Source organism: Phoca vitulina, unplaced genomic scaffold (assembly GCF_004348235.1).
Source record: "Phoca vitulina isolate PV1807 unplaced genomic scaffold, GSC_HSeal_1.0 scaffold49, whole genome shotgun sequence".
In the NCBI taxonomy this organism is placed as follows: Eukaryota; Metazoa; Chordata; class Mammalia; order Carnivora; family Phocidae; genus Phoca; species Phoca vitulina.
This window is the reverse complement of record NW_022589752.1, coordinates 3,174,457-3,200,294: the sequence shown is the minus strand read 5'-3', so window position 1 is coordinate 3,200,294 and position 25,838 is coordinate 3,174,457. Positions and strand designations below refer to the sequence as shown.

General features: G+C 37.8%; 1 protein-coding gene across 1 annotated transcript in view; it reads right to left on the bottom strand.

The window, feature by feature from the left end:
• The window catches only part of LOC116649638 (lymphoid-restricted membrane protein), a 77,599-nt gene extending 57,550 nt beyond the window's left edge, over positions 1 to 20,049 (bottom strand). Inside the window, 2 exon segments of the mRNA XM_032432629.1 lie at positions 14,000 to 14,607; positions 19,952 to 20,049. Of these exon segments, the coding sequence (XP_032288520.1) occupies positions 14,000 to 14,594 (595 nt within the window). The 5' untranslated portion in view covers positions 14,595 to 14,607; positions 19,952 to 20,049.
• Positions 20,050 to 25,838: the final 5,789 nt, after the last annotated feature.

The following is a 25,838-nucleotide window of genomic DNA, read 5'->3' as shown; positions in this document are numbered from 1 at the left end:
TATCATCTACCTATCATCTATCTATCATCTATCCATCTATCCATCTATCCATCCATCCATTCATCCATCCACCCATACACACACACACACACACACACAATTGGTTCTGTTTCTCTGAAGAACTCTGATCAATATCTCCCTGCAGTGGAGCTTCCTTATTTTCTTCAGGGAAATAGTTCCTTAAATCCTGCCCAAGCAGAACAGCTTTCTGGAAATAAATAAACGCCATTCATCCTACACTATAATTAAGGGTGCATGGAAATGTTTTGCTGCAAGAATATTCATTATGATGCTGTTTATAATAGAGAAAAAATAATATCCAATTATGACAGATTGGTTAAGTAAAATATGATATATTCCCAAAAAGGTATAGTATATGAAGAAAATTTGTGGACACAGATGACCACTCAAAATTACTAAGTGAGAAAAAACACTATAAAAACAAGTCTGGAAACATTCCCATACACACTTGGGGAACATACTGCATGTATCTTAAGAAAAAAAGAATGACCCCAAAAATCTTAAACCATTTTCAGCAATCTACTGTGGTAATGAGGTACACAGAATCCAAGGTGTCCTTTTTGATCCCTGTCTCCTAATGTTTACACCCTTGTGTAGTTCCCTCCCCTTGAGTATGGGCAGGACCTATGTCTTGCGTCTAACCAATAGAACATTGGAAAGGTGATGGTATATACCTGTGTGTGATTATATGATTAAGGTACATAAGATCACAGCTCTTGACTTGGCTGGAGTCACTAATTCTCCTGCTGGCTTTGAAGAAGCAAGATGCCATGTTATGGGCTTCTTATGCTGAGAGGCCCAACTGGCAAGAAACTGAGGGACACCTCTAGCTGACAACAACCCTCAGTCCTATAACCACAAACAACTAAATTCTGCTGCCCAAAGCAGGTCAGTTCCCTGTTGAGCCACAGATAACACAGCTGCCCTGGCCAACACCTTGACTACAACTTTGTGAGTTCCTTAGCCGAGGACCCCGCTGAGCTGTGCATGGACTCCTGGTCCACAGAAGGTATGGGGTAATAAATGTGTATTGTTCTAGGCCACCAAGTTTGTGTAAATTCAGCAACAGAAAAATAATACAAGTAGTTTGGGTATTATTATTCTAAAAGTGTTGTGTATATATTGAAGAATAAAACAAATGAGCATTTATATTGGTGTCATTGAGGACCAGGATTTTCTATGGGTAAGAAAGGAAATAGAGATACAGAAGAGGCAAGTAAAACCCCTATAATACTAAATTTGCATTGGATAGTTGCTGAACTCATAATGTACTTTATCTTCAAAAAATTTAAGTACTCCCTAGATCTGACTACTGAAAAGGCCCATAAATGACAACAACCCCTTGCCTCCAGATTGTAATCTCTATTATTTCCCATGAAAAAGAGCCATGGATACTTGAAGAAATAGATGATTCCAAGGTTGGGGCAGGAAATGTATAAGACAAGCCTAGAGAGTTTTATAGTACCAGGGAAAATAAGCTATTAAAAACAATGAGGACATGTCGAAAGTGTTAGTACCTGGGACATCTGGCTGTTACCAGGAAGTAATTAAATGCTCAAAGAAAGATGGGAACATACCAAGCAGATATAGAAGCCACCTTAAATAATATCCTGCTAGCCAACTCTGGGACAATTTGAGCTTCAAAATAAATAATAATAGTAATAGATTATAAACCACTGGCTATAAGAAGAATCCAGAATTCATTGTGATATTAATTAATTAGGAAGAAGGTAAAACCCTTACAGTAGAGTGACAAGTAAGAAATATAGAAAGAATGATGGAGATAAAAAATATTTCTATTTGGCAACAATTATAGTAGTAATTGATTTAGGCAAGAAATATCAGTGGATGCCGTGTTTCTAATCACAAATTCCAATGTGGAGATTTTTTTCTCCCCCACACACATCCAAGCAATTCTTGGATACCAGCTGGGTGTCTTACAATTCAATTCAATTTGGACACTCTCTGCCTGGTGATGGCATCAGATCCCATAGGACCCACCCCTACAACCTTCAGATGCCAATCCCAAGTCTAGGACATCACCTGTGTTTCTGACTGACCTGCTATAAATTGGATGTTCCCATGAACCCCTCCTTTGGTTTGCTAGAGTGGCTCACAAAACTCAGGGAAACATTGTGCTCACTAGATCCACAGTTAATTATAAAAGGATATAACTCAGGAACACCCAGATGGAAGAGATGCACAAGGCAAGGTGTGGGGAGGGGGCACAGAGCTTCCATGCCCTCTCCCTGGCACACCACTCTCTCCAAATCTCCACATGGTCAACAACTTGGATGCTCTCCAAACCCTCTCCTTTTGGGTTTTTGTGGAGGCTTTATTATATAGGCAAGATTGGTTAAATCATTGGCCATTGATGATAGAACTCAATATTCAGCCCCTCCCCCATCCTGAGGTCAGGGAAGAATAGCTTAAAGTTCCAACCTTCTAATCCTGCAATTGTCTCCTCTAGCAACCAGCCCCCTGTCCTTATGTGAAGCCCCAAAGTCACCTCATTAACATAACAAAAGACACCTTTATTGCTCTCATCATTTAGGAAATTCCTGATGTTTTAGGAGCTCAGGGCCAAAAACGGGACAAAGATCAAATATGTATTTCTTATTATAAAGCACAATAGCACAGATGCTAACACTAGTGAATGAAAATCTGATGAGGAATGGGAGATTTATATAGACTCAAAATATCTTCCCATAAATTATTTATTAATTACAAAGGAACAATAGTAACTTTGCAATGGGGAAATTTGGCAGACACTACACTAATCAAGTGATCAAGTTTTAAAATCCTGATATATTGTACTGAGAAGAATACAACATCACTTCTGTAGTGTGCCTGTGAAAATGTATAACTTGAATACTCAAGAGAAAATATTGGACATTCTACAAAGTAACTAGCCTATATTCTTCAAAAATTTCAAGGTCATGAAAGACAAGGAAGTGAGAAACTCTCCAGATGTAAGGAAACTAAAGAGCTGTGAAACTAAATACAAGGTGTGAACTGAATTGGAACCTGGTCCAGAAAACAAAAAAGCTGAAAAGTATATGATTGGGACAACAACTGAGAACATTTGAACATCAAACTTTGAATTAAATCATAGTATTGCAACAATATTAAACATCCTGATCTTGATCACTGTTCCATATTCAGGCAAGCAAATGTCCTTGTTTATAGGAAATATGCACCGATGTACAGGGGTAAGAACCCTTCGCACAATATCCACAACCTACTCTTGAGTGATCAGAAACACAATCAGGCTTTTATCCTGCTTCTCCTTTGGGAAAGAAGACCTAGGATAGCCAGGTAGTTGATGTAGCAGGGTAGAGTTTCTTTTTATCAATTATTCCAGCTGATAAATTAGGAAGGAATGATAGAATATCACCCTTGGCACCACCTAATGAAAGAACAGAGGTAGGCCTTATTAAAAAGAAAACCACAGGCCCAAACTGGTGTCCCTTAGGCTAACTCCCAAACCAGAGCTCAATATGTAATCTAACTGCAGTTTCAATCCCCCAGAAATGTAGTTTCAACTGGTTAATGGGGAATTTTCTGATGGGTACCAATGAATGTTTCATGGGCCCTCTCTATCCCCTAAAGGAAGAATCCACATGGTAAGACACCACCATCCTCCACCCCAATCCCTCCCAAATCCTCCCCACTATTCCCAAGGGAAAGCCATCTTGCCTGGAAAAATCCTTTTCTTCTGCTAATAATGTTCTTGCTCCATTTTCCTTATAAAAACCTTCTATTTTGTACATCTCTGAATTCCTTCATACTTGCTAGATGGGATGCTGCCTGATTCATAAATAATTTAATAAAGCCAATTAGACCTTCAAATTTACTCAGTTGAATTCTGTTTTTTAACAGATTTGGTGGCAGCAAAAGGATCCAAAGTGAACTTCCAGCAGCGTTTGGGGATGACGAGATACACAGCCATGGTGCCCGTGAACCCTTTGAGTTTGCTGTTTTTCTTGTCATTTCCAAGGGCTGTGGGTAAATTCCTCTTAGTTCTGAGCTCTGCTCTGTTGTATTTGAGCTCTCACTCTAATTGACTTTCCTTTACAGGGCAGGTCAGCTTGTGGGGGCAGACGGTGATGTCCTAAGTTCAATTGATCTGGCATATTTGCCCAGAGCCCAGTGGAGCTGGTGGTTCTGCCCAGAGCCCAACTGTGCTGGCAGAAGGGTCTGCCTGGAACCAAGCCCTTAGCCTTTCAGACCACAATTCCCATAGTGGAAAACTTTAAGTAGTCACAGGAATTGGTGGTGCATACAGGGCCTTCTTGTGGCCAGGATACAGTAACATCTCTAGGTTACTACTGATACATTAAGGTGGACAGGTTTGTTTGCAGGGATATTGGAGGCCAAAAATCTGCAAAAGTTGGTAGGCATAGGTTGAGCATTTAAAGGCTGTTAGAGCACTAGTCACCTCAAGAAGAATCCCATGACAAGATAAGTTAGTCACAGAATGTGTTAGATTGACATTAGGTCACCCACCAACCGCAAGGAAATTTCCATGCAACAAGGTACACTATTAAACATACACAAACCCCAACCCTGTGGCACATCCCTTTTAGGTATAGTATGGCTCTGAGAAACCCACAGTTTTAGGTAATGGGATTCTTTTTTTTTTTTTTTTTTAATATCCTTGCAGGTAGCTAATGGGATTCTTAAATGCTAAAGAGTCATGCATGCCACCTTCTTGCACACCTGCTTATTTTGTGTCTAAGAGCTATAGTTCCAGAAATCTCAGTTATCTAGCAGAAACAACAAAATCTCACTAAGCTTGTTTTGTGTCCTGTGGAACTTGGCTTGGTAACTGTCAGGTTGGGGGCCTCAAAATAAGGCCAGACAGAAATGTGAGTTTCACTTCCTTTGCAGGTAGATATGGCTGAATAGAAGAAATGTGTGTTAACTCCATTTGCAGATAGGGTCCTATCACACTGCTCCCAGCCCTTAAGGGTATTACAACCTAGAAATACAATGACCAGTATGGGAACTCTTCCAATTAGGTAAGATCATTTAAGAAGTGCACTTGAAAGCAAGGGTTCCCAAATTAAACAGAATGGGATACCTGTTTTAATTGGCATGTAGGAGCCTCCAAAAAGTTTCAAAATTCCAAAGTAGATCCACTGAAAGAGTCATTACAAAAAGCTAATGAAAAAGAGACAATATAGCTAAAATAAGACTATAAGACTGATGTAACTCCTAATGCTCCCCTCTATCCTTTGAGCATTCATCCTAGTTATCCTCTTTCTGAATTGTCTTTCCACTCTAAAGAGACTATTAAACAGTTACTTTTAAAAATAAGACCATCCAAGGGCACCTGGGTGGCTCAGTTGGTTAAGCATCTGCCTTTGGCCCAGGTCATGATCCCAGGGTCCTGGGATCGAGCCCCGCATTGGGCTCCCTGCTCAGGGGGGAGCCTGCTTCTCTGTCTGCCACTCCTCCTGCTTGTGCTCTCTCCCTCTCTCTCTGTCAAATAAATAAATAAAATCTTTAAAAATAAGGCCATTCAGGACTACCAGAGATCCTCATCAGGCATCTTTTATTCCTTGGTCAAAGTCTGAACTAAGGGTCTTAGTTAAAGAATTTCCTAAACCCAGAGAGGATCCTCAAGAGTTTTTGTAAATAGATTTGTTCCTCAGCCCAGTCTAAAGATGGAAATAAAAATTCACATTGTTCTTTCCTTCCCAAATCCAGACCCATTGATTATTGATCCTTTATCTCCTAGAAATAACTATTTCCTTCTTGCTTGTATCGTTTTAGGTCTTAATGAAGTAGGAAAGCTGAAGGGATTCCATTTTAGAAAGTCTCCATTTCTATTGTTTTTCTGCTAGACCCTATTCACTCATGTTCCATATTTTGTCTCCGAACAAGCCAAAGAAGCTATCTTCCCACTCCAAGGGGTGATGAGGGATAGAAGCAGAAAAATGTTCGTGTTTAGCCCAGAAGGCTGGCCTATAGCCTGCATAGTTCTGATAAGGATCAAATATGTGCTGGTTGCTACATTCTTAAAGGGTCTCATGACTGCCTGTACTTGATAGTTAATATCAAGCACCAGAGACATCTTGCAAAAGTAGTTTTATGAGTAGAAACTGAAAGAAAACATTTATGATCTAATACTCCCTGCATGTCCCCTCCCCTTTGAGCACTAAGCATATAACCAACCACCAGCTTCATACAGTAAAAGTTCAGCTATTTCTGCCCACTGGTCCTGTCTCGGTGCTACTTAAATAAACTTACTAAAAGTTGCACCGTAAAACATCTCAAGAACTCTTTCTTGATTGTTGGCTCAATGATCCCGCAACAGGCAGAGGCCAGAAAGTTAATCATTAAGTTTTGTCCTAGGCCCCAAACACCTGATAACACATAAGAAGAGCCAGATCCTAAACATGTCCCAGGACATTAGCTTCAAACAAACCTCAACTGATGCTGGCATCAATACCCTTATCTTCGGTAATTTATGGAGTAACACCTCTTGTTCACCTGACACTTGCCTTTGACTGTACCCTACCCTGGATTCCTGGAGGAACATGTACCCTAGACTCTCCTAATACAAACCCCTAACAATGATGAGACTCATTCTTCTCTCCTTTCTGAGTCTCCCAGACACTCCGTCTGCTATTATCTGTCACACTATTCAATAAACTCTGTTTCCACTTTCTCTGGCTCGCATTTGATTTCCATTCTGCATGATGCCAAGGAAGGGTCCTGGCTGGTCCATTGAGACCCTCCCCTGGGTTCTGGGACTCAGCCGGCCTGCATCACTAAGAATGTGACTTGGCTTTCTTTCTGCCTGGGACATGCAGGTTGTCAGTTCTTTCATTGGCTATGTTTGGGAGTGACTCTAAATCTTGTAAGGATAGTAACTTTTACATACTCTAAAATTAACAATTTTGAGCTAAATTTTGTATCTTGATTTTATAAATTTGAGGTATATATTTCCAGTGAGGGATCACTGATGACATGTAAGAAGTTCCAATGATTGGAGCTGGTAAATCAGCTGATAAGCTCAAAAAAATTATTCAAGACACTGGTAAAATATGCAAAATAGGTATAAAAATTATAAAGAAATAACCAACACCTAAATAGCCGTCCTTACTCCCAAATCAGGTTGTATCCATCACATCACAGCTTTCATTCAGCTGTGCTGGGAGCAAGCCCTGCCACCCATCTTGCAGACAGCTGGGCTAAGGGCTGGCCCTGCCCACCAGAGGACCAGTAGCAGTCATGACCCAGTCACAGGAGGAATGCACACATAGGCCTCACAAGGAACACCTCTGGAACACTTGGTTTTGTGGACTAGGGGGGGATTGCTACTGGGCCTCACAGGACATGTTCTACATAAGGCCACTACTTTCAAGACTAGAAGGCTGACCTAATACATAGTAATGAATAGAGTCAGACAAAATGAAGGGACAGAGGACTATGAACCACATGAAAGAATAAGACAAACCCCCAGGAAAAGAGCTAAATGAAATGGAAATAAGCAATCTACCTCATAAAGAGTTCAAAGTAACAGTCATTAGATGCTCACCAGACTTGATAAATTCAGTGAGAACCTCAACAAAGAGATAGAAAATATAAAAAAGAATCAGCCAGAGCTGAAGAATATAATAACTGATGTGAAAAATACCCTAGAGGGAATCAATAGCAGATTTGATGATGCAGGAGAATAGATCAGTGATCTGGAAGACAAAGTAGTGAAAAGCAACTAAGCTGAACAGAAAAAAGAACTTCAAAAAATGAGGACAGGTTAAGGTAGTTCTTGGAAAACATCAAGCATAACAACTTTCACATTATAGGGATCCCAGAAGGAGGAGAGAGAAGGGGCCAGAAAACATATTAGAGGAAATAATAGCTGAACACTTCCCTATCCTAAGGAAGGACACAGACATCCAGGTTCAGAAATCACAGAGAGCCCCAAACAAGATGAACCCAAGAAGACTGACAAGACACATAATAATTAAAATAGCAAAAATTAAAGCTAAAGAGAAAATCTTAAAAGCTGCAAGAGAAGAGTTAACAGGTACAAGGGAAACCCCATAGGACTATCAGCTGATTTTTTAGCAGAAACATTGCAGGCCAAAAGGGAGTGGCACAATATAATCAAAGTGCTGACAGGGGGGAAAAATACAACCAAGAATACTCTACATGGCAAGGTTATCATTCAGAATTGAAAGAGAGTTTCCAGACAAACAAAAGTTAAAGGAGTTCCTCACTACTAAGTCAGCCTTACAAGAAATGTTAAAGGGACTTCTTTAAGTGAAAAAAGAAAAGTCATAACTAGATATAAGAAAATTATAAAAGGAAAAATTTCACTGGTAAAAGCAAACAGAGTAAAGATACCAGATCAATCACTTATAAAGCTAGTATAAAGGTTAAAAGACAAAAGTGGTAAAATCAATTACACCTCCAAAAATTAGTGAAGGGATACCCAATATAATGAGATGTAAAATATGACATCATATACATAAAATATAGACGGGGGGAGTAAAACTGTGGTTCTTTTAAAATGTGTTTGAACTTCAGTGACCATCAACTTGACAGATTACTATATACATAGATGTTATATATGAACCTCATGGTAACCACAAGCCAAAAACCTGTAATAAACACATAAAAAGTAAAGAGAAAGAAATCCAAGCACACTAAAGAAATTCTCTTCCCTGTGAGAAATGACTAAGAGAAGGAGAAAGGAACAGAGAATAACTACAAAAACAGTCAGAAAATGATTAACACAATGGCAATAAGTACATACCTATCAATAATTACTTTAAATGTAAATGGATTAAATGCTCCAATCAAAATACATAGGGTGACTAAGTAGATAAAAAAAAACAAGACTCATCTATATGCTGTCTACAAAAGACCCTAAACTAAAATCATAAAGACTGAAAATGAAAGAATGGAAAAAGATATTTCATGCAAATGGAAAAAAAAGCTGGGGTAGCAATACTTAGACAAAATACACTTTAAAACACAGGCTGAAACAAAAATAATGAAGGCCATTTACATAATTATAAAGGGATGAATGCAATAAGAGGATATAACAATTGTAAATACCTATGCACCCAACCTATGCACCTAAATACAAAAAGCAACTACTAACAGATATAAAGAAAGAAATTGAAGAATAACAGTAGGGACTTTAGCACCTCACTTACATCAACAGATAGATCATCAAGACAGAAAATTAATAAGGAAAGAGTGGCTTTAAATGACACATTATATCAGATGGACTTAAGAGATAGATACAGAATAGTCCATTCAAAAACAACAAAATACACATTCAAGTGCACATGGAATATTTTCCAAAATAGATTTCATTAGGCCATAAAATGAGCACAAGTAAATTTAAGAAGACTGTATATCATATCAAACATCTTTTTCAACCACAGTACTATGAAACTAGAAATCAATTACAAGAAAAAAACTGGAAAAAAACACAAAAAAACCCACAAAACACTTAGTGGCTAAACAGCCTAAGGGTCAATGAGGAAGTCAAAGACGAAATCAAGGAGTACTTGGAGACAAATGAAATTGGAAACACAAAATCTTTGTTGGTTCAAAATCTTTGGGACTTAGCAAAAACCATTCTAAGATGGAAGTTTATAGCAATACAGGCCTACTTCAAGAACAAGAAAAATCTCAAATAAACAATCTAACTTTATACCTAAAGGAATTAGAAAAAGAAAAAACAAAGTTCAAAGTTAGCAGGAGAAAGGAAATCGAAGTAGAGGAAGAGGGAAAATAAATGAAATAGAAACTGAAAAAAAAAAAACCCACAATAGAAAAGATCAATGAAACTAAGAGCCGGATTCTTTGAAAAGATAAACAAAAACCAATAAACTTTTAGCCAGACTTATCAAAAAAAAAAAAGGGGGGGATGCCTGGGTGGCTCAGTCGTTAAGCATCTGTGGCTCAGTCGTTAAGCATCTGCCTTCAGCTCAGGTCATGGTCCCAGCGTCCTGAGATCAAGCCCCACATCAGGCTCCCTGCTCAGCGGAAAGCCTGCTTCTCCTTCTCCCACTCCCTCTGCTTGTATTCCCAGTCTCACTGTCTCTCTCTCTCCTGTCAAATAAACAAATAAAATCTAAAAAAAAAAAAAAAAAAGCCAGGACTCAGATAAGATCAGAAATGAAACAGAAGTTACAACCAATACCACAGAAATACAAAGGATTATGAGACTACTACAAAATGTTGTATACCAACAAATTGGGCAACCTAGAAAAAATAGATAAATTCCTAGAAACATACAATCTCCCAAAACTGAATCAGGAAGAAATAGAAAATCTGAACAGACCACTTACTAGTATTGAAATTGAACCAGTAATCAAAAACTCCCAACAAACAAAAGTCCAGGAGCAGATGGCTTCACAGTTGAATTCTACCAAACATTTAAAGAAGAGTTAATACCTACTCTTCTCAAACTATTCCAAAGAATGTAAGAGAACAGAAAGCTTCCAGTTCATTCTATGAGGCCTGCATTACCCTAACACCAAAATCAGACAGACACGACAAAAAAGGAAACTACAGACTAATATTTCTGATGAACATAATTGCAAAAATCTGCAAAAAATACTAGCAAATTGAACTCAAAAGTACATTAAAAAGATCATTCACTACAATCAAGTGGGATTTATTTCATGGATGCAAGGATGATTCTATATGCATCAATCAATCCATGTGATACACCATATTAACAAAATGAAGGATAAAAACCATACGACTATCTCAATAGATGCAGGAAAAGCATTTGACAAAGTACATCATTCATGATAAAAAAGCCTCAACAAAGGAGGTTTAGAGGGAACATATCTCAACATAATAAAGGCCTATTTGAAAAACCCACAGCTAACATCATTGTCAATGGTGAAAAACTGCGAGCTTTTCCTCTAAGATCAGGAACAAGACAAGGATGTCCACTCTCACCACTTTTATTCAACATAGTACTGAAAGTCCTAGCCACAGCCATCAGATAAGAAATAAAAGTCATCCAGATTGGTAAGGAAGAAGTAAAACTGTCACTATTTCCAGATGACATCATACTATATATAGAAAACCCTAAAGACTACAGCAAAAACTCTTAGAAGTATAAATGAATTCAGTAAAGTCTCAGAATACAAAATCAATATAGAGAAGTCTGTTGCATTTCTATACACCAATAAAAAAACTAACAGAGAAATTAAGAAAACAATCCAATTTACAAATGTATCAAAAAGAATAAAATAAAATAAATTTAACCAAAGAGGTGACATACCTGTAATCTGAAAACTATAAGACATTGATGGAAGAAATTAAAAACAATATCAAAAAAATTGAAAGGTATACCATCCTCATGGATTATAAGAGTTACTATTGTTAAAATATCCATACTACCCAACGCAATCTATAAATTTAGGGCAATCTCTATCAAAATACTACTACTTGTCAGCATAGCTAAAATTAACAACACAAGAAACAACAGGTGTTGGTGAGGATGCAGAGAAAGGGGAACCCTCTTGCACTATCGGTGGGAATGTCAACTGATGCCACTCTGGAGAACAGTATGGAGGTTCCTCAAAATGTTAAAAATAGAACTATCCAATGACCCAGAAATTGCAGTAATAGGTATTTATTTACCCATAGGATACAAAAAATACAGATTTGAAGGGATACCTGCACCCCAATGTTTATGGCAGCATTATCAATAATAGCCAAACTACAGAGAGAGCCCAAATATCCAGCAACTGATGAATGGATAAAGAAGATGTGGTATGTGTACACACACACACACACACACACACACACACACACACACACACAATGGAATATTATTCAGCCATCAAAAAGAATGAAATCTTGCCATTTGCAACAACATGGATGGAGCTAGGGTGTATTATGCTAAGTGAAATAAGTCAGTCAGAGAAAGACAAATACCATATGATCTCACTCATATGTGGAATTTAAGAAAGAAAACAGATGAACATATGGAAAGGGGAAAAGAAAAAAGGAGAGAGGGAAACAAGCTAAAAGAGATTCCTTAACTATAGAGGGTTGACGGAGGAAGGTGGGTAGGGGATGGATTAGATGGGTGATGGGTATTAAGGAGGGCACTTGTTATGAGCACTAGGTGTTGTATGTAAGTGATGAATCACTGAACTCTACTCCAGAAACCAATATTGCACTGTATGTTAACTACCTAAAATTAAAAAAAAAATTTTTCACAGAACTAGAACAACAAATACTAAAATTTATATGGGACCACAAAAGACCCCCAAAGAGCCAATGCCATCTTGAAAAAGAAGAACAAAGCTGAAGACATCACAATCCTAGATTTCAAGTTATATTACAAAGCAGTAGTAATCAAAACAGTATGGTACTGGCACAAAAACAGACTCATAGATCAATAGAGCAGAATAGAAAGCCCAGAAATAAACCTACACTTACATTGTCAATTAATCTATGACAAAGGAGATATGAACGTATAGTAGGGAAAAGATAGTCTCTTCAATAAATAATACTGGGAAAACTGGACAACGACATGGAAAAGAATGGAACTAGACCACTCCTTACATCATACACAAAAATCAACTTAAAATGGATTAAATATCAAAATGTAAAGACTGAAACCATAAAACTCCTAAAAGAAAACAGAAGCAGTAAACTCTTGGACATTGACCTTAGCAATATTTTTCTGAATCTTTCTCTTCAGGACATGGAAACAAAAGGAAAAATAAAGTATTGGGACCATATCAAACTAAAAAGCTTTTGCTCAGCTTAGAAAACTATCAATAAAATGAAACAGCAATACACTATCAATAAAATGAATGGGAGAAGATATTTGCAAATGATATATCCAATAAGAAGTTAATATCCAAGATAGAGAAATAACAAACAACTCCAAAAAACGAAATAACCCAATTAAAAAATCGGGAGAGGAACTGAATAGACATTTTCCCAAAGATGACATACCAATGGTCATGAAAAGATGCTTGACCTCACTAATCATTAGGGATATGCAAAACAAAACCACAGTGAGATATCACCTTACACCAGTCAGAATGAGCATCAAAAAGTCAAGAATAACAACTGTTGGTAAGAATATGGAGAAAAGGGAGCCCTTAAGAACTATTGGTGGGATTGTAAACTGGCACAGCTACCATGGAAAACAATATGGAAGTCCCTCAAAAAATTAAAAATGAAAATACTAGTAATTTCACTTCTGGGTGTTTATCCAAAGAAAACAAAAATATTAATTTGAAAAGATATATGCACTCCTATGTTTACTGCAACATTATTTACAATAGCCAAGATATGGACGTGATCTAAATGTCTACCGATAAAGGGATAAAAGAGAAGTGGTATATATACCCAATGGAATATTACTCAACCATAAAAAGAATAAAATCTTGCATTCAGGATAACATGGATAGACCTAGAGGGCATAATACTAAGTGAAATAAGTCAGACAGAGAAAGACACCATATACTTTCACTTATGTGTGGAATCTAGAAAACAAAACAGACAAACAAAAAGGAAATAGACTGAAAAATACAGAGAACAAATTGGTGAATGCCAGAAGGGAGGTAGGGGACAGGATAGGTGAAGTGGATTAAGAGGTACAAACTTTCAGTTATAAAATAAATAAGTCATGAATATGAAAAGTACAGCATAGGGAATATAGTCAACAATACTGTAATAACTTTGCATGGTGACAGACATTAACTACACTTATCATGGTGAGCATTTAATAAAGTATATAATTGAAATAGGTCAACTATACATCAATTAAAAAATTTAAAAATAATTTTTAAAAATGAAAAATTCTTTAAGAGAGAAAAAGAAACATACTTAAAAAGGGAAAGATGGATGCTTCCATCCAAGTTTTAATGATGTGGATTGGGTTTTTTTAACTCAGGTATTCAGAAAGTGCTTATTCCTTAATTGGAAGAACTAACACTAAACGATTAATATTTACCAGCTCCATTTAGAGATAATTTTTTCACCAGTGATTCCTGAGGAGTAAAACATTCAGAGTTTTTATCAGACGTTGAATCAAAGTCAAGTGTTGACGCACTAAAATTATTTTCATTACAACAGTTATTCAAATCCTTGTTAAAGAAGCGCTCCCCTTTCCTGGTCTGTGATACCCGAGATGTGTAATTCTGAGAGCTCTGTGATCTTGGCCTTGAGAGGTTTTCAGAACTTGTGAGAGGAACAGGGTATGTTGCATTCTCGGGAGAGCTGAGGTGAGAAATGGATGGGGTTCTTGGAGACATTATTTGAGGAGATGTAATGATGGCATCGTCTTTCTCGGTACTTGAGAAACAAGTGTTGGGCGAGGGAATAGGAGTGGTCGCCATGTTCTTTAGTACCTCTTCAAAATCTTTCTTGGTGTTAATCTGTGGACTATCAAAACTGCTAGACTGATATTTGAGAATCTGTCGAACTGGATCTGAAATCTCTTCTCTCTTTTGGATGGCTCTGATTTTTCCACAAATGCTTTCCACTGGGTTATGTCGCTTGTCAGTGACCTTCCTCACAGAAGCCATTGTTGACCTTCCTCCGATCATGCAGATGAAGTGGCTAAAGTGCAGGCAGAAGTAGACATTTTTTTTTTTAAGTTAGTATTGTCCTGACAATAATCTAGCAACTCATTTTGGTCCTAAATTATGTGTGGAGGGATTAAGAGGTCTTTAAACGATTGGTTTAAACAACTTTCCATGTGTTTAACTTTGGCACTTGGATTTCCTGAAAATAAACACAGCTAACACATATAAAGTATTTGCCACATGCCAGGCATGGTACTATATCCTTTATATGTATCAACTCATTTCATTCTCAAAACAACCTTATGAAGTAGACATTACTATTATCTCCATTTCCAGGCAAAGAGAAAATAAGAGACACACCCAAAGTCACCCCAGATAAGTGCTGGAGCCGGATTTGATCCCAGGCAGTCCTGCTGAAGAGGCTGGACTCCTAACCATATTGCTTTTCATTTATAATAGTAGGTCATATATGATGGTGATGGTATGGATGCTTACAGCTCCTATTTGAGTACTGTTCTGGTTCTCATCGAATGAGAACTTACTATATATGTCCTGTGGAAATAAATCCAAAATTTTGCCTAAACTGGCAAAATTTAAATTAACCTAGGCAAAGAGTTATAATAGTTTGAATAGTTACAAATAGCTGGAGAGTTACAGAGTTTGGAAGTGATGATTTTTAGGACCTTAAGAAGATTTCCATTCATAGATCTTTCTTAAAAAATCCCCTCATAGAAAATGAACAAAAGGTAGAGAAATTAAAAAAAAACTATAATTGGAAGGAGTATTTAGAAAGGCTGGTATTTAGAAGAAGATACTCAAAAATCCTCACAATCTGGCTTCATTTTACTCCAAGTTGACAACCACCAGCTCTAGCCAATGAAGCTCCCTCCAGCAGAATCCTTTACTAATTAGAGTCATGATCATCTGAAACCTTTGTGTTGTCACTTGACAATACCCTCCTTTCCATATATTCAAGGGTTATTTTTCAACGCCAAGCCTAAAACACATTCCTCTATGGAAATTCTGGAATCAGTGTATACTCACTGGAGTCTATTCTTTCTGAACTCTCCTAGGCTTTATAATTGTACTGTATGTTTGTCATTTAATTAAATTTTGTCTTCCATCATTGGATTGTTTAAACGGTGTATGCATGTTGTTTCCTCAAAAACAATTTTAATTCTTGTATTCAAAAACCATGATGTGATTTTTTTCTAGATACACAATACATTATTGTTGGCATCATTGATAAGCCACAGTCATATGTAATACACACAATTCCCAGCCTTGTAGATGTGTCCCCCAGCTCCTGTGAGTGTTGACCCTCAACTATTCACAGTTACCACCTTTTCTGGAGAATTTGCCCTGGCCAAATGGGAGCTGTTCATCACTCCACTGGGAGGTTGGAAGTGATGTAGAGGGAATGACAGAAGAGAGTTCACCTGTGAACGCACATGCTTTAAATCTATGGCTGACTGTGGCGAGGAAACCAGAGGAGCCATCGAATTTCCTCATGTCAAGTAGAGTCTGTCATTGTTCTCAATATGAAAGGACTATTTGTCCCTTCAAGAGCAAGAGAACACAAGCGCAGGTTGGGCACAAGGCTAATAGAAGCCCTAAAACTGGAACCTCAAATTCTCAGATCCTGTCTACCCTCCTTGTTGAACCCTGAGGTGGGAGGCCGTTCAAGCCACAGGGAAAGGCTTTGCCTTGTGGGCATTTGTGACTGATCCAGATTAATGTTCCTAGCATACAAGACATGCATTTCTTGTAGTATATAAGACATGCATTTCTATTTGTTTTTCCAAGGCATTTTTCTCCTTTTACCATCTGTTTGCTAAACTCCCATGACTCACCTAAGTGAACTCCACTCCATAGTTTATGAACTAAACCTTATAAAGAGTACACTTAAGACCCTGGCTCTTCATGAGCTAATGAACGTTCTCAAGATTAACTTGTTTTGCTTTTTCTAATATAAAGCAGAACGTCTGAGTTCAAAAGATGTGATGATAAGGATTTCAAAATTTGGGCCGCCTCCTCCATATATGGCCTGGAAACATCTCCTGTCTGTCCCGTACAAACCTCTTTTTTAGTTTTAGATCTCAATAGAAAAGGTTAGCTGCAATCTGCCATAACACTTAAAAATACAAGTTGAACTTGTGCAATAACTGTCTTTGAAAAAGTACTAACTGCAAATTAAAAATTGAAAGTTAATTATATTTGCAGGATCAGTTGCTTGGAGTCTCTTTTATTTTTTTATTTTTTAAGATATTATTTATTTGAGAGAGAGAGAGCACACGAGTGAGAGGCAGAGGCAGAAGCAGACTCCCTGCAGAGCCTTCGGAGTCCCTTTTAAATGGAATTTCCTCTTTATCTTAGTTGATTGAATATTTACAGTGTAAAGATGGTACACTTGTAGAAATCCCAAAGGGAAGAAGTTTTGGGTTTTTTTAAGTTTATTATTTGTAGTAGTCTCTACACCCAATGTGGGGCTCTAACTTACAACCCTGAGATCCAGAGTCACATGCTCCTCTGATTGAGCCAGCCAGGTGCTGCAGGAAATGCTTTTTTTGTTTTTAAATTCTCTGAACCTCAGTTGTACTCCATACCACTCATCCTTTTAGGCACTCAACCAATATTTATCAAGTACCTAGAAAGTGCTAATACCTCTGCTCCAGAGATTATCTGCTCTCCTAAGACCTGTAGTCTGCAGGACGTACAGATATGAAGAAGCAAGCTACCGGGAATGCCACATCAAATCCAGGATGCCCAAGAAAATCTGAATTTCAGGGGCGCCTGGGTGGCTCAGTGGGTTAAGCGTCTGCCTTCGGCTCAGGTCATGATCCCCGGGTCCTGGGATTGAGGCCTGCATGGAGCCCCCACATTGGGTCCCTGCTCAGCCAGGAGCCTGCTTCTCGCTTCTCCCTCTACCTGCCACTCCCCCTGCTTGTGCTCTCTCTCTCAAATAAATAAAATCTTTAAAAAAAAATCTGAATTTCAGATAAAGAACGGCTAATTTTTTAGTATAAGTACATCACAAAAGTTGCACAAGAAAAACTTATACTGAAAAATTATCTGAAATTCAAATTTCACTGAGCCTCTTGTATTTTTATTAGATAAATCTAGCAACCCTAAAGCCCAGAGATAACTATATAATTACACACTGGGAAAGAAAAGTGTCAGGGGCTCTGGGAGCTTATAATAGGGGGTTATCCTAGTTTTGGAGTGAGGATGGAAAAACTGAGGGGCCTCTATTATGTATCATGCACTGTGCACAATGCTATATTGTTTGCTAAATCCATGGTTATAAACAGAACACTGGGACCACAAATCTGCTATAGGAATTTCCATTTAGATTCACATTAGCTGAATGTAAAATAATGTTAGAGATTATCCATACCAATTATTTCACTCATTTTATTTATTTCTCATTGACTGAACTACACCTCATTGTTCTTATTTCTAGAATCTGTCTCGTTATTGTTATTGCCTGAATTGCTTTATTATATATAGTAAAAGCTCTTGAGTCAACACTTTTTAACCATCTCCCTGATGATCCAAAGCAATGATTAAAAGCCTCTGAGGCCTGGCAACATGTATAAAACAATGTGATTTGGGGGCGGCTGAGTGGCTCAGTCAGTTAAGCGTTTGCCTTCGGCTTGGGTCATGATCTCAGGTCCTGGGATGGAGCCCTGAGTGGGGCTCCCTGCTCAGCAGGGAGTCTGCTTCCTCCTCTCCCTCTGCCCCTCCCCCCTACTTGTGCGCTCTCTCTCAAATGGATAAAATCTTAAAAAAAAAAATGTGATTTTTTTCTTACCTAAAGTAAGTTTACTCATTACGGATCTAATTTTCACCAGTGATGTAACTGCAGAGTTCAATATTAACCTCTAGGCATTTACACTCTTTGAGACAGAAATCTGCAGTTTTTCTGACTTCCTAAAGGAGTTAGAATAAATTCACTATGTACAGTAGAGAGAATATTTCATATTCTTTAGGAATTGACAGACATAAGGGCATAATTTGTATTTTTCAATATCCATATTCTTTAATCACTAAGAAATAGTTGAATTTCTTTGCAAACAAAGATTTATACAAGATACAAAAGTAGTATCCTTGAAAAAAGATTTTAATGGTATTCAAAAGCTCTTTAGAAAGTCTTCTGAATCAAACTCTAACTCAAAAGATTATGTTGACAATGTAATTATCTTTCCTTTACCAACCATTTAAGTATTTTCCCCCTTTACTAACAATTATTTCTTGAACATTAAGCTTCCAAACTTTAGATCAGGTAGGCATATTTTAATATTCAATACTTAATTATGAGATTCAGGCAAATATTTCACCTGAGTCCCAGTTTTTGGAGATCTAATTAAGGCAAAACCCTTAAGTAAGGTATGTAAAAAATTTTTAAAAATATGTGTGTATATGTAGATAAACAAGAAATTCCTTTTGCCAAAAGAGCCCCTCACTAACAGATGCCAGTAAACTCTTCATGGAAACAGAAGAAGCATCTGTTCACTAAGATGTTCCCAGGAAAGTCATCTTTAGCGAGCCTAGTGTGAGGGCGGAGCATGGTTTTCGACTTAACCAGTAAATTTTATATTTGCCAAATTATACTGTTTTAAGTCTCTTTGTGACTAATATTTAGTGTAATAAAATAATAACACTTACTTTTTCCTGTCCTAAGATAGGTGACAGCAGCTGTTAATCAAAATGATTTGCAAACCACAAGTCCCAGATTTAGTAAATTCTCAGCGAGTCTCATCTGCAAGCCTGTTTGGTTACTAATAAATGCAAGCTGGCATAGAATGGGACTCTCCCCTCCCACCATTCACTTAACCCTGTTATATTAAGCTCCTTGGCTGGGTCACACCAAACTTATGATAAACATCTCATACTGGAACAATTCCTGAAATAGCATAGTCACACATATGCTTCTGAAAACTCACTGTGCTCTTCTGTTTCAGTTCTTATTATATGAGGTCTGGTTTTCCTCTCAGAGACTGGGAGAAGCCCTAAAATCTCTAACTGCAAGAATTCAGGTGGTCCCAAGTTCTTGGGGGGATCTACAAAACTACATAACCTCTTTCCACTAACACACATGCTAAATGACTAAGGCTGGAAATGACAATTCAGGACCTTAGGTATCCAAACGCCCCTTTGAAAACAATTCTAGGATTTGCCAGTGGTGAAAACAATATCTCTGGGGCTAATCTAGTCTCAGCACCACAAGCATATTGAGTTTGGGCCTGGGGGTGAGGAGAAGACAGAGGCTAGCCCTGGGATGGCTTTGCCCTGTTTAGAAAGAGACTTTCTTGACCTTAGATGACTAAAGGCCAGCATCCGCCAAAGTTTAGCTGTTCACTTGGGGGAAAACTCACCACCTTATTTTCACTTTACCAGCACTCCAAGAACCATCTTCTAAGAACAGACTAGAGACAAGACCCGCAGCATCAGATGATTGGGCGGAGCTGACTTCCTCGGGGCGCTCTGGAGCAAACGGAGAAACTACCCACGGCTGGAGAAAAGGGAAGCCAATGATCAGCTGCACCTGCCGCGTGGGTTGCACCAAGATCTTGAGAGCGGGAGGGTGAGGAAAGACGGAGGAGGAAGGAGGACCACGGCTTTGGCTGTATGGATGCCATTTTGGTGTGCTCCCCGCCATGGTAATAACGACAAAATGAACATCACCCAGAACATACTCTCTGTAATCAGGATGGAGGAAAAGTCATTTTTTAACTAAATTTCATACATTTCTGTTGGGCCAAGTGCTGTATGGTTTCTAAAAACACTAATATTAATCATGACATCTCTTAAGGGACCGTCTCTGGTTTGGCAGACACAGTATGTTGACTACACAAAGTGCGATAATTAAGCAAAGAAGTGCACGAGCGGTACATTAAACTCCGTGGGAGGTCAGGACAGGGAGAGGACAGTGTGAGTTGAGAGGTGTTTTTTTAAGTAGGTGAGACATAAACTGGGCTTTAAATAATACTCTATTTGGGGAAGGTAGGGGCTAGGACAAACCTGTGAGGTCGGGAGACCTGGCAGCACTGGGTGAACAGAACCGCGAGGTAGGTGGGAGATTGCAGAATAGTGAAAAAAAATGTTTAAGTCTACATAGGGAAGATACAGGCAGATTCAGACATGAGGGACATTTTTTTTTGTAATGCCATTTCCCATCCAAGAAAATACTATGCAGGGGGAGGACAGACATCTTAGAAACAAAACAAGCAAACCAGCTTCTGGGTTCCACACATACAACAAGAAACATCCTAACTGGAATATTTTGTTCTCAAGCTGCTAGTTTTGCTTACTGCCCCCTGGGCTTCTCTAGCCAGACTCCTCCTTCCCTAATCACATGCTTCACAGCCTTTAGCACTGGTGATGTCCTACTTCTATTTTCTCTCTTCCTCGCCCAGCTTCGGGTGCTCTGAAAATCTATTTTTGGAATATCTAGATTTTTATATTTGCTCCTATTCCTGTGGGTCATCATTTCTGTCCCCAAAGGAGAGGGAGGGAAAGTGTAGTAGTTCAGAGTTGGAGCTCTGGATTCAGATAACCTGAGTTCAAATCCCAGCTCTGCCCAATTAGTTTTGTGACCTCTGACAAATTATTTAACTCTGTGTTTCAGATTCTTTATCTGCAAAATCAATATTATGAATGACCTCCAGGGCTTGCTGCAGGGATGAGATGAGACAGCACATGTAGGATGCACTTTCTGAAACTCCTTTAATTTATTCAGATATTAAATGTACTCTTAAAGCACAAAAGAGTGCCCAGAAAGAACCAATTAACCCATTCCTCTCATTGATGTGCTCTGTTTAATTTCCCATGAAGTGAACTATCATAACATCTGTGCTTGTGATCTTCTTATCAATCCACAGATACCGAAACCAGTAACACCCAGAGAGATTTCCCTGCTAGTCATAAAGGAAGCTAGTGGTGGAGCCAAAAATAATATTAAAATTCTGAATCCACTAGACCATATCACCTGTCTGGCAAATTGTACTCTTACTTCCTGCTCCCTAGGAGCATATTACACCTGATGTTTCTCAAAGTAGTGAAAGGAAAAGCCTGCACAATAAACTGCAACGGATGTGTAATGAATTAAATGAACATATTATTCCATTATTTATTTGTTGTTTGCCTCATAGGATCCTAACAGAATGTGCTCCTGCTGTGTTCTCTGCCCGTGGACAGCACAAGCCCCAAAGCAGCCAGAAACGTGCCTTCTCCCCCAAAACAGCTTCTCCCACCCCAAACACATGCTTTGTGAACACAGGAGAGAGTATAAAGGGATAAAATGCAGACTCAGCAAAACAACAACAACAACAACAACAAAAAACAAAAAACAAGACGGGGCTTTGGGTTTTTGGATATACTCGAGAGAGAGTTGATAACAGCATGGTGTTTACCTGCCAAGTCATTTCCCCTTAAGGCACGTTGACCCTGACGTTGCCAGACCTGAAAGTAACTGCTTGTATTGTATCCAAGAACCACTGAGGGACACTGCAAGGAAATGCAATCTTATGTAAGTAGGTGAGAAAAAAAAAAAAAATGTATTTACATAAAACAATATCCCTTTCTAACTCTGTCTTTAATGTGGCTAGACATTAGCCAGCAGCTCGATCTCTGAGATTAACTCTGATTGATCCAAGGGACACACTTTGTCCAACCAAAAGTAGATTGAAAGGGATGGAAGGAAGGGGGCACTATTAGAAGAAAGGAAAGAACGAAGGAAAGAAAACTAGATAGTGGAATCCTCCTTCAGTATAGCCAAACATAACATGCATTTTATTTTTCAAAGCCCACTCTATGTAAAATGTACTATTTCTTATAATGTACTCTGAAATGCTCTTATATTCTAGGTGCCATCATCTTTAAATTTCTTTTAATTAAACTTTAATAAACAAAAGCAATGTCTTCAGAAGCCGACTTTCATAAAGACACTATCCCAGAAAGAAAAGGATTGGAAAGTAAGTGATCTATGGGTCCCATTCTGAAGTGAACATTTTGAAAGAAAATTTGGCAATTCCTTTTTGGAGGGAAGTAGAAATAAAGCAAGGCCCTGAAGATACCACCAAGATACATATTAGCTGAATGAAAATCATCTGTTGCCTTTCCAGATCTATCCAGACATAGAGCAGGAGTAACAATCCTCACTTGGCTCTGCACCTCTGCCTTCCCTTGGCTCTTGCTGGGGATGGTAATGGCTTCCTAAAGCCATCATGCCAACACCAGGGGGTGCTCCTTTCTTCCTACTGTTTATCTTAACCCTGCCCACACCTTCATGAATGAAATTCTTTTCAGCCTCCCCTTTAAAAAAAATGTGCCATCTGTTTCCTAAGGGACCTTGACTGATATACACTAAGGGATAATTTTGGTTGTCATGTAAATTTCCATAGCCCAAAATGGTTGCCATCCACATTACACAAAGGGCATAATATCTCTCTCGTTTTTTTCTTTTTTAAGATGTTATTTATTTGAGAGAGAGTGCATGAGCTGCGGGGAGGGACAGAGGGAGAAGGAGAAGGACAAGCAGACTGTGCTGAGCAGGGAACCAGATGCAGGACGATCCCAGGACCCTGAGATCATGACCTGAGCCGAAGTCGAAAGCTTAACTGACTGAGCCACCCACGTGTCCCCATAATACCTCTCCTAAAATATTTTGGTTTTGTTTTTAAACTCTGTGCCTTTTCTTTTGTTTAGCCTTTTCTTTTGGTTGTGTACATACAGATAATTCAAAGAAGGAGATTTGACTAAAAGAAAAAAAAAAACTTCACCAACCTTCTTTTGAAAATTTTAATAGCTATTGCCAAATCGGTTTCCATAGAGATTATATCAGTTTATCATCTTGCCAACAATCTGTGAGCCTGCTTTGTTCCATACACCCTCATCACACACAATGTGTTGATCTTTGCCAATCTGATAGGTGAAATATGGCATCACGCCATTTTAATTTGCATTTCTCTCCTTATAAATATGGTTTCATGTGTTAAAAGCCATTTGTATTTCTATGTTCTGTTTGTTTGTATTCTTTGGCCACTTTTCAATAGGGACTTGATTTTACCAACTTACAAAAGCTCTTTATATATTTAGAAATTTATTTCTTTTTAATATGCATTAGCAATTCATTTGTACAACTGTCATTTCTATTTCTGGTTTATGCTATTTTTGCCATGCAGAGTTTTTTGGTTTTTTTTTTACTACAGTCAAATTTCAACCTTTTCTGTGTGAATTCTGAGTTTGTGTTAGCCTTAGGAAGGCTTTCCTGACTCCAAAATCACAAAAAAAAAAATTTCCCATTTTTTTCCTAGTACTTTCATGATTGACTACATTTAGAATTTATTTTGGTATGTAGGGAAATAGGACTTCACCTTCATTATTTTTCAAAGGGCTACCCAATTTTTCCAGGAATTTAACCTACAGATATATTTGCACATATTTACAAATGTAAATATAAAACTGTATTTATTATCGTATTGTTTGGAATGGCAAAATACTGAAAACAGTCTTCACCCTTCAAAAGGATACTGGTTATATAAATCACAATTCATTCACACATTAGAATAAAATACAACTGTTTAAAAGAAAAAGCTTTTATAAGTACTAATATGGAATCACAAAATTATGTGGTCAAGTTATAAATTGATCCTAAGATAAAGAACAGTACTTACATCATTTCTGATTAAAAATATACAGTACAAACACAAAGCGAAACACACATACCCATAAATACAGGAAAAACTAGAGACAACGATAACCCTGGGAAGGAAAACTGGCAGTTTAAGGAAGGGGTAGAAGAGAGATTTAATTATTTCTGTATATTTTTGTACCATATCTTTGTACAATATCATCGTTTTAAATAAATACAAAAAGAATAAAACAGTAGATTTTTAAAACTCAAATCATTATTTTTGGGTGGCCAATCCATTACCATATAATGTAGATTTGTAAGATAATGTCATTTACAGTGTTGAAATCTGATTTTAAAATCAGTAAAACTCTTTTTAAACATATATATGAAAGTGTGGATCGGTAGCACCCTCTGCTGGTAATGAGTTGAAATTCAAGACCCAGAAATCATTATTAAACCTACCTAAGATTTCTCTTGTGCTCTATTTTGTGATTATTATCGAGTGCTCAAATAGTATATCATAAAAATGATAATATTTTATATCACAATTTTAGCAATCACTGTGGGAATTTGCTAAAGTTAAAAAAATCACACATTTTTGTAGTAGTCAATAATTCTAATGTTTTGTTATCTGAGTGCAGAACTCCACTTTTCATGTGGGAATATTGAGAATAAAATAATAACTATTTTTAACAATTTGTATAAAAGTGAGCATGATTGTATATGTTTGTCTTGTCAGTCTATATATTTTGCTCAGTTCTCAGCATTATAATTAATTCATTTGACAGATACTGAAGACTTTGTGTGTGTCAGGCATGTCTTAGTGCTGAGGACACACAGTGAACAAAACAGACAAACTTCTTGCTCTCATAGAACTTACTTCCCACCAAAGGAGACATAAAGTTAACATAATTGACAAAAATATACAGTATGTTACACTCTGATAAATTCTGAACAAAGAAAAATAAAGGGAATGTGAAAAATGAGTTTGGAGGAAGGCTTGCAATTGTAGATGGTGAGCCAAGGAAGAGCTCACCAGAAGGTTAACTTGAATAAAGACCTGAAGGAAGTGAAGGAACTAGTCAGAGGAAATGCATCCAGGCAGAAGAGCAAGTGCAAATGTCCTGAGGCATAAATTTACCTGGCATGTTTGAGAAACAGCAAAGAGACCAGTGTGGCTAGATTGAAAAGAATAGAAAAGAATAGTAGGAAATGAGGTCAGAGCATTAATGGAAGAGACAGATTATGTAGGGCCTTAGGGTTATAGAAGGACATTGACTTTTACTCTGAGTGAGATGGGAAGCCACTGGAAGGATTTTAAGGAGAAGAGATATGTGCTCTGAATAAATGTGTAAAACTGTAAAGGGTCAAGGGTAGAAACAGTGAGATTAATTAGATGTTTGTAGCAATAATCCAGGAGGAGAAATGATAATAAGGAATCAGAGGAAGGCTCGAGTTTCTAAGATGGCAGAGGAGTAGGAGACCTTAGTTTCTTCTGGTCCCAGGAATTCAGCTAGATAGCTATCAAATCATTCTGAACACTGTGAACTCAACTGGAGATCTAAGAAAAGAATTACTGCAATTCTACAAATAGAAAAGCAACCACTTTCTGCAATGTAGGAGGTGCG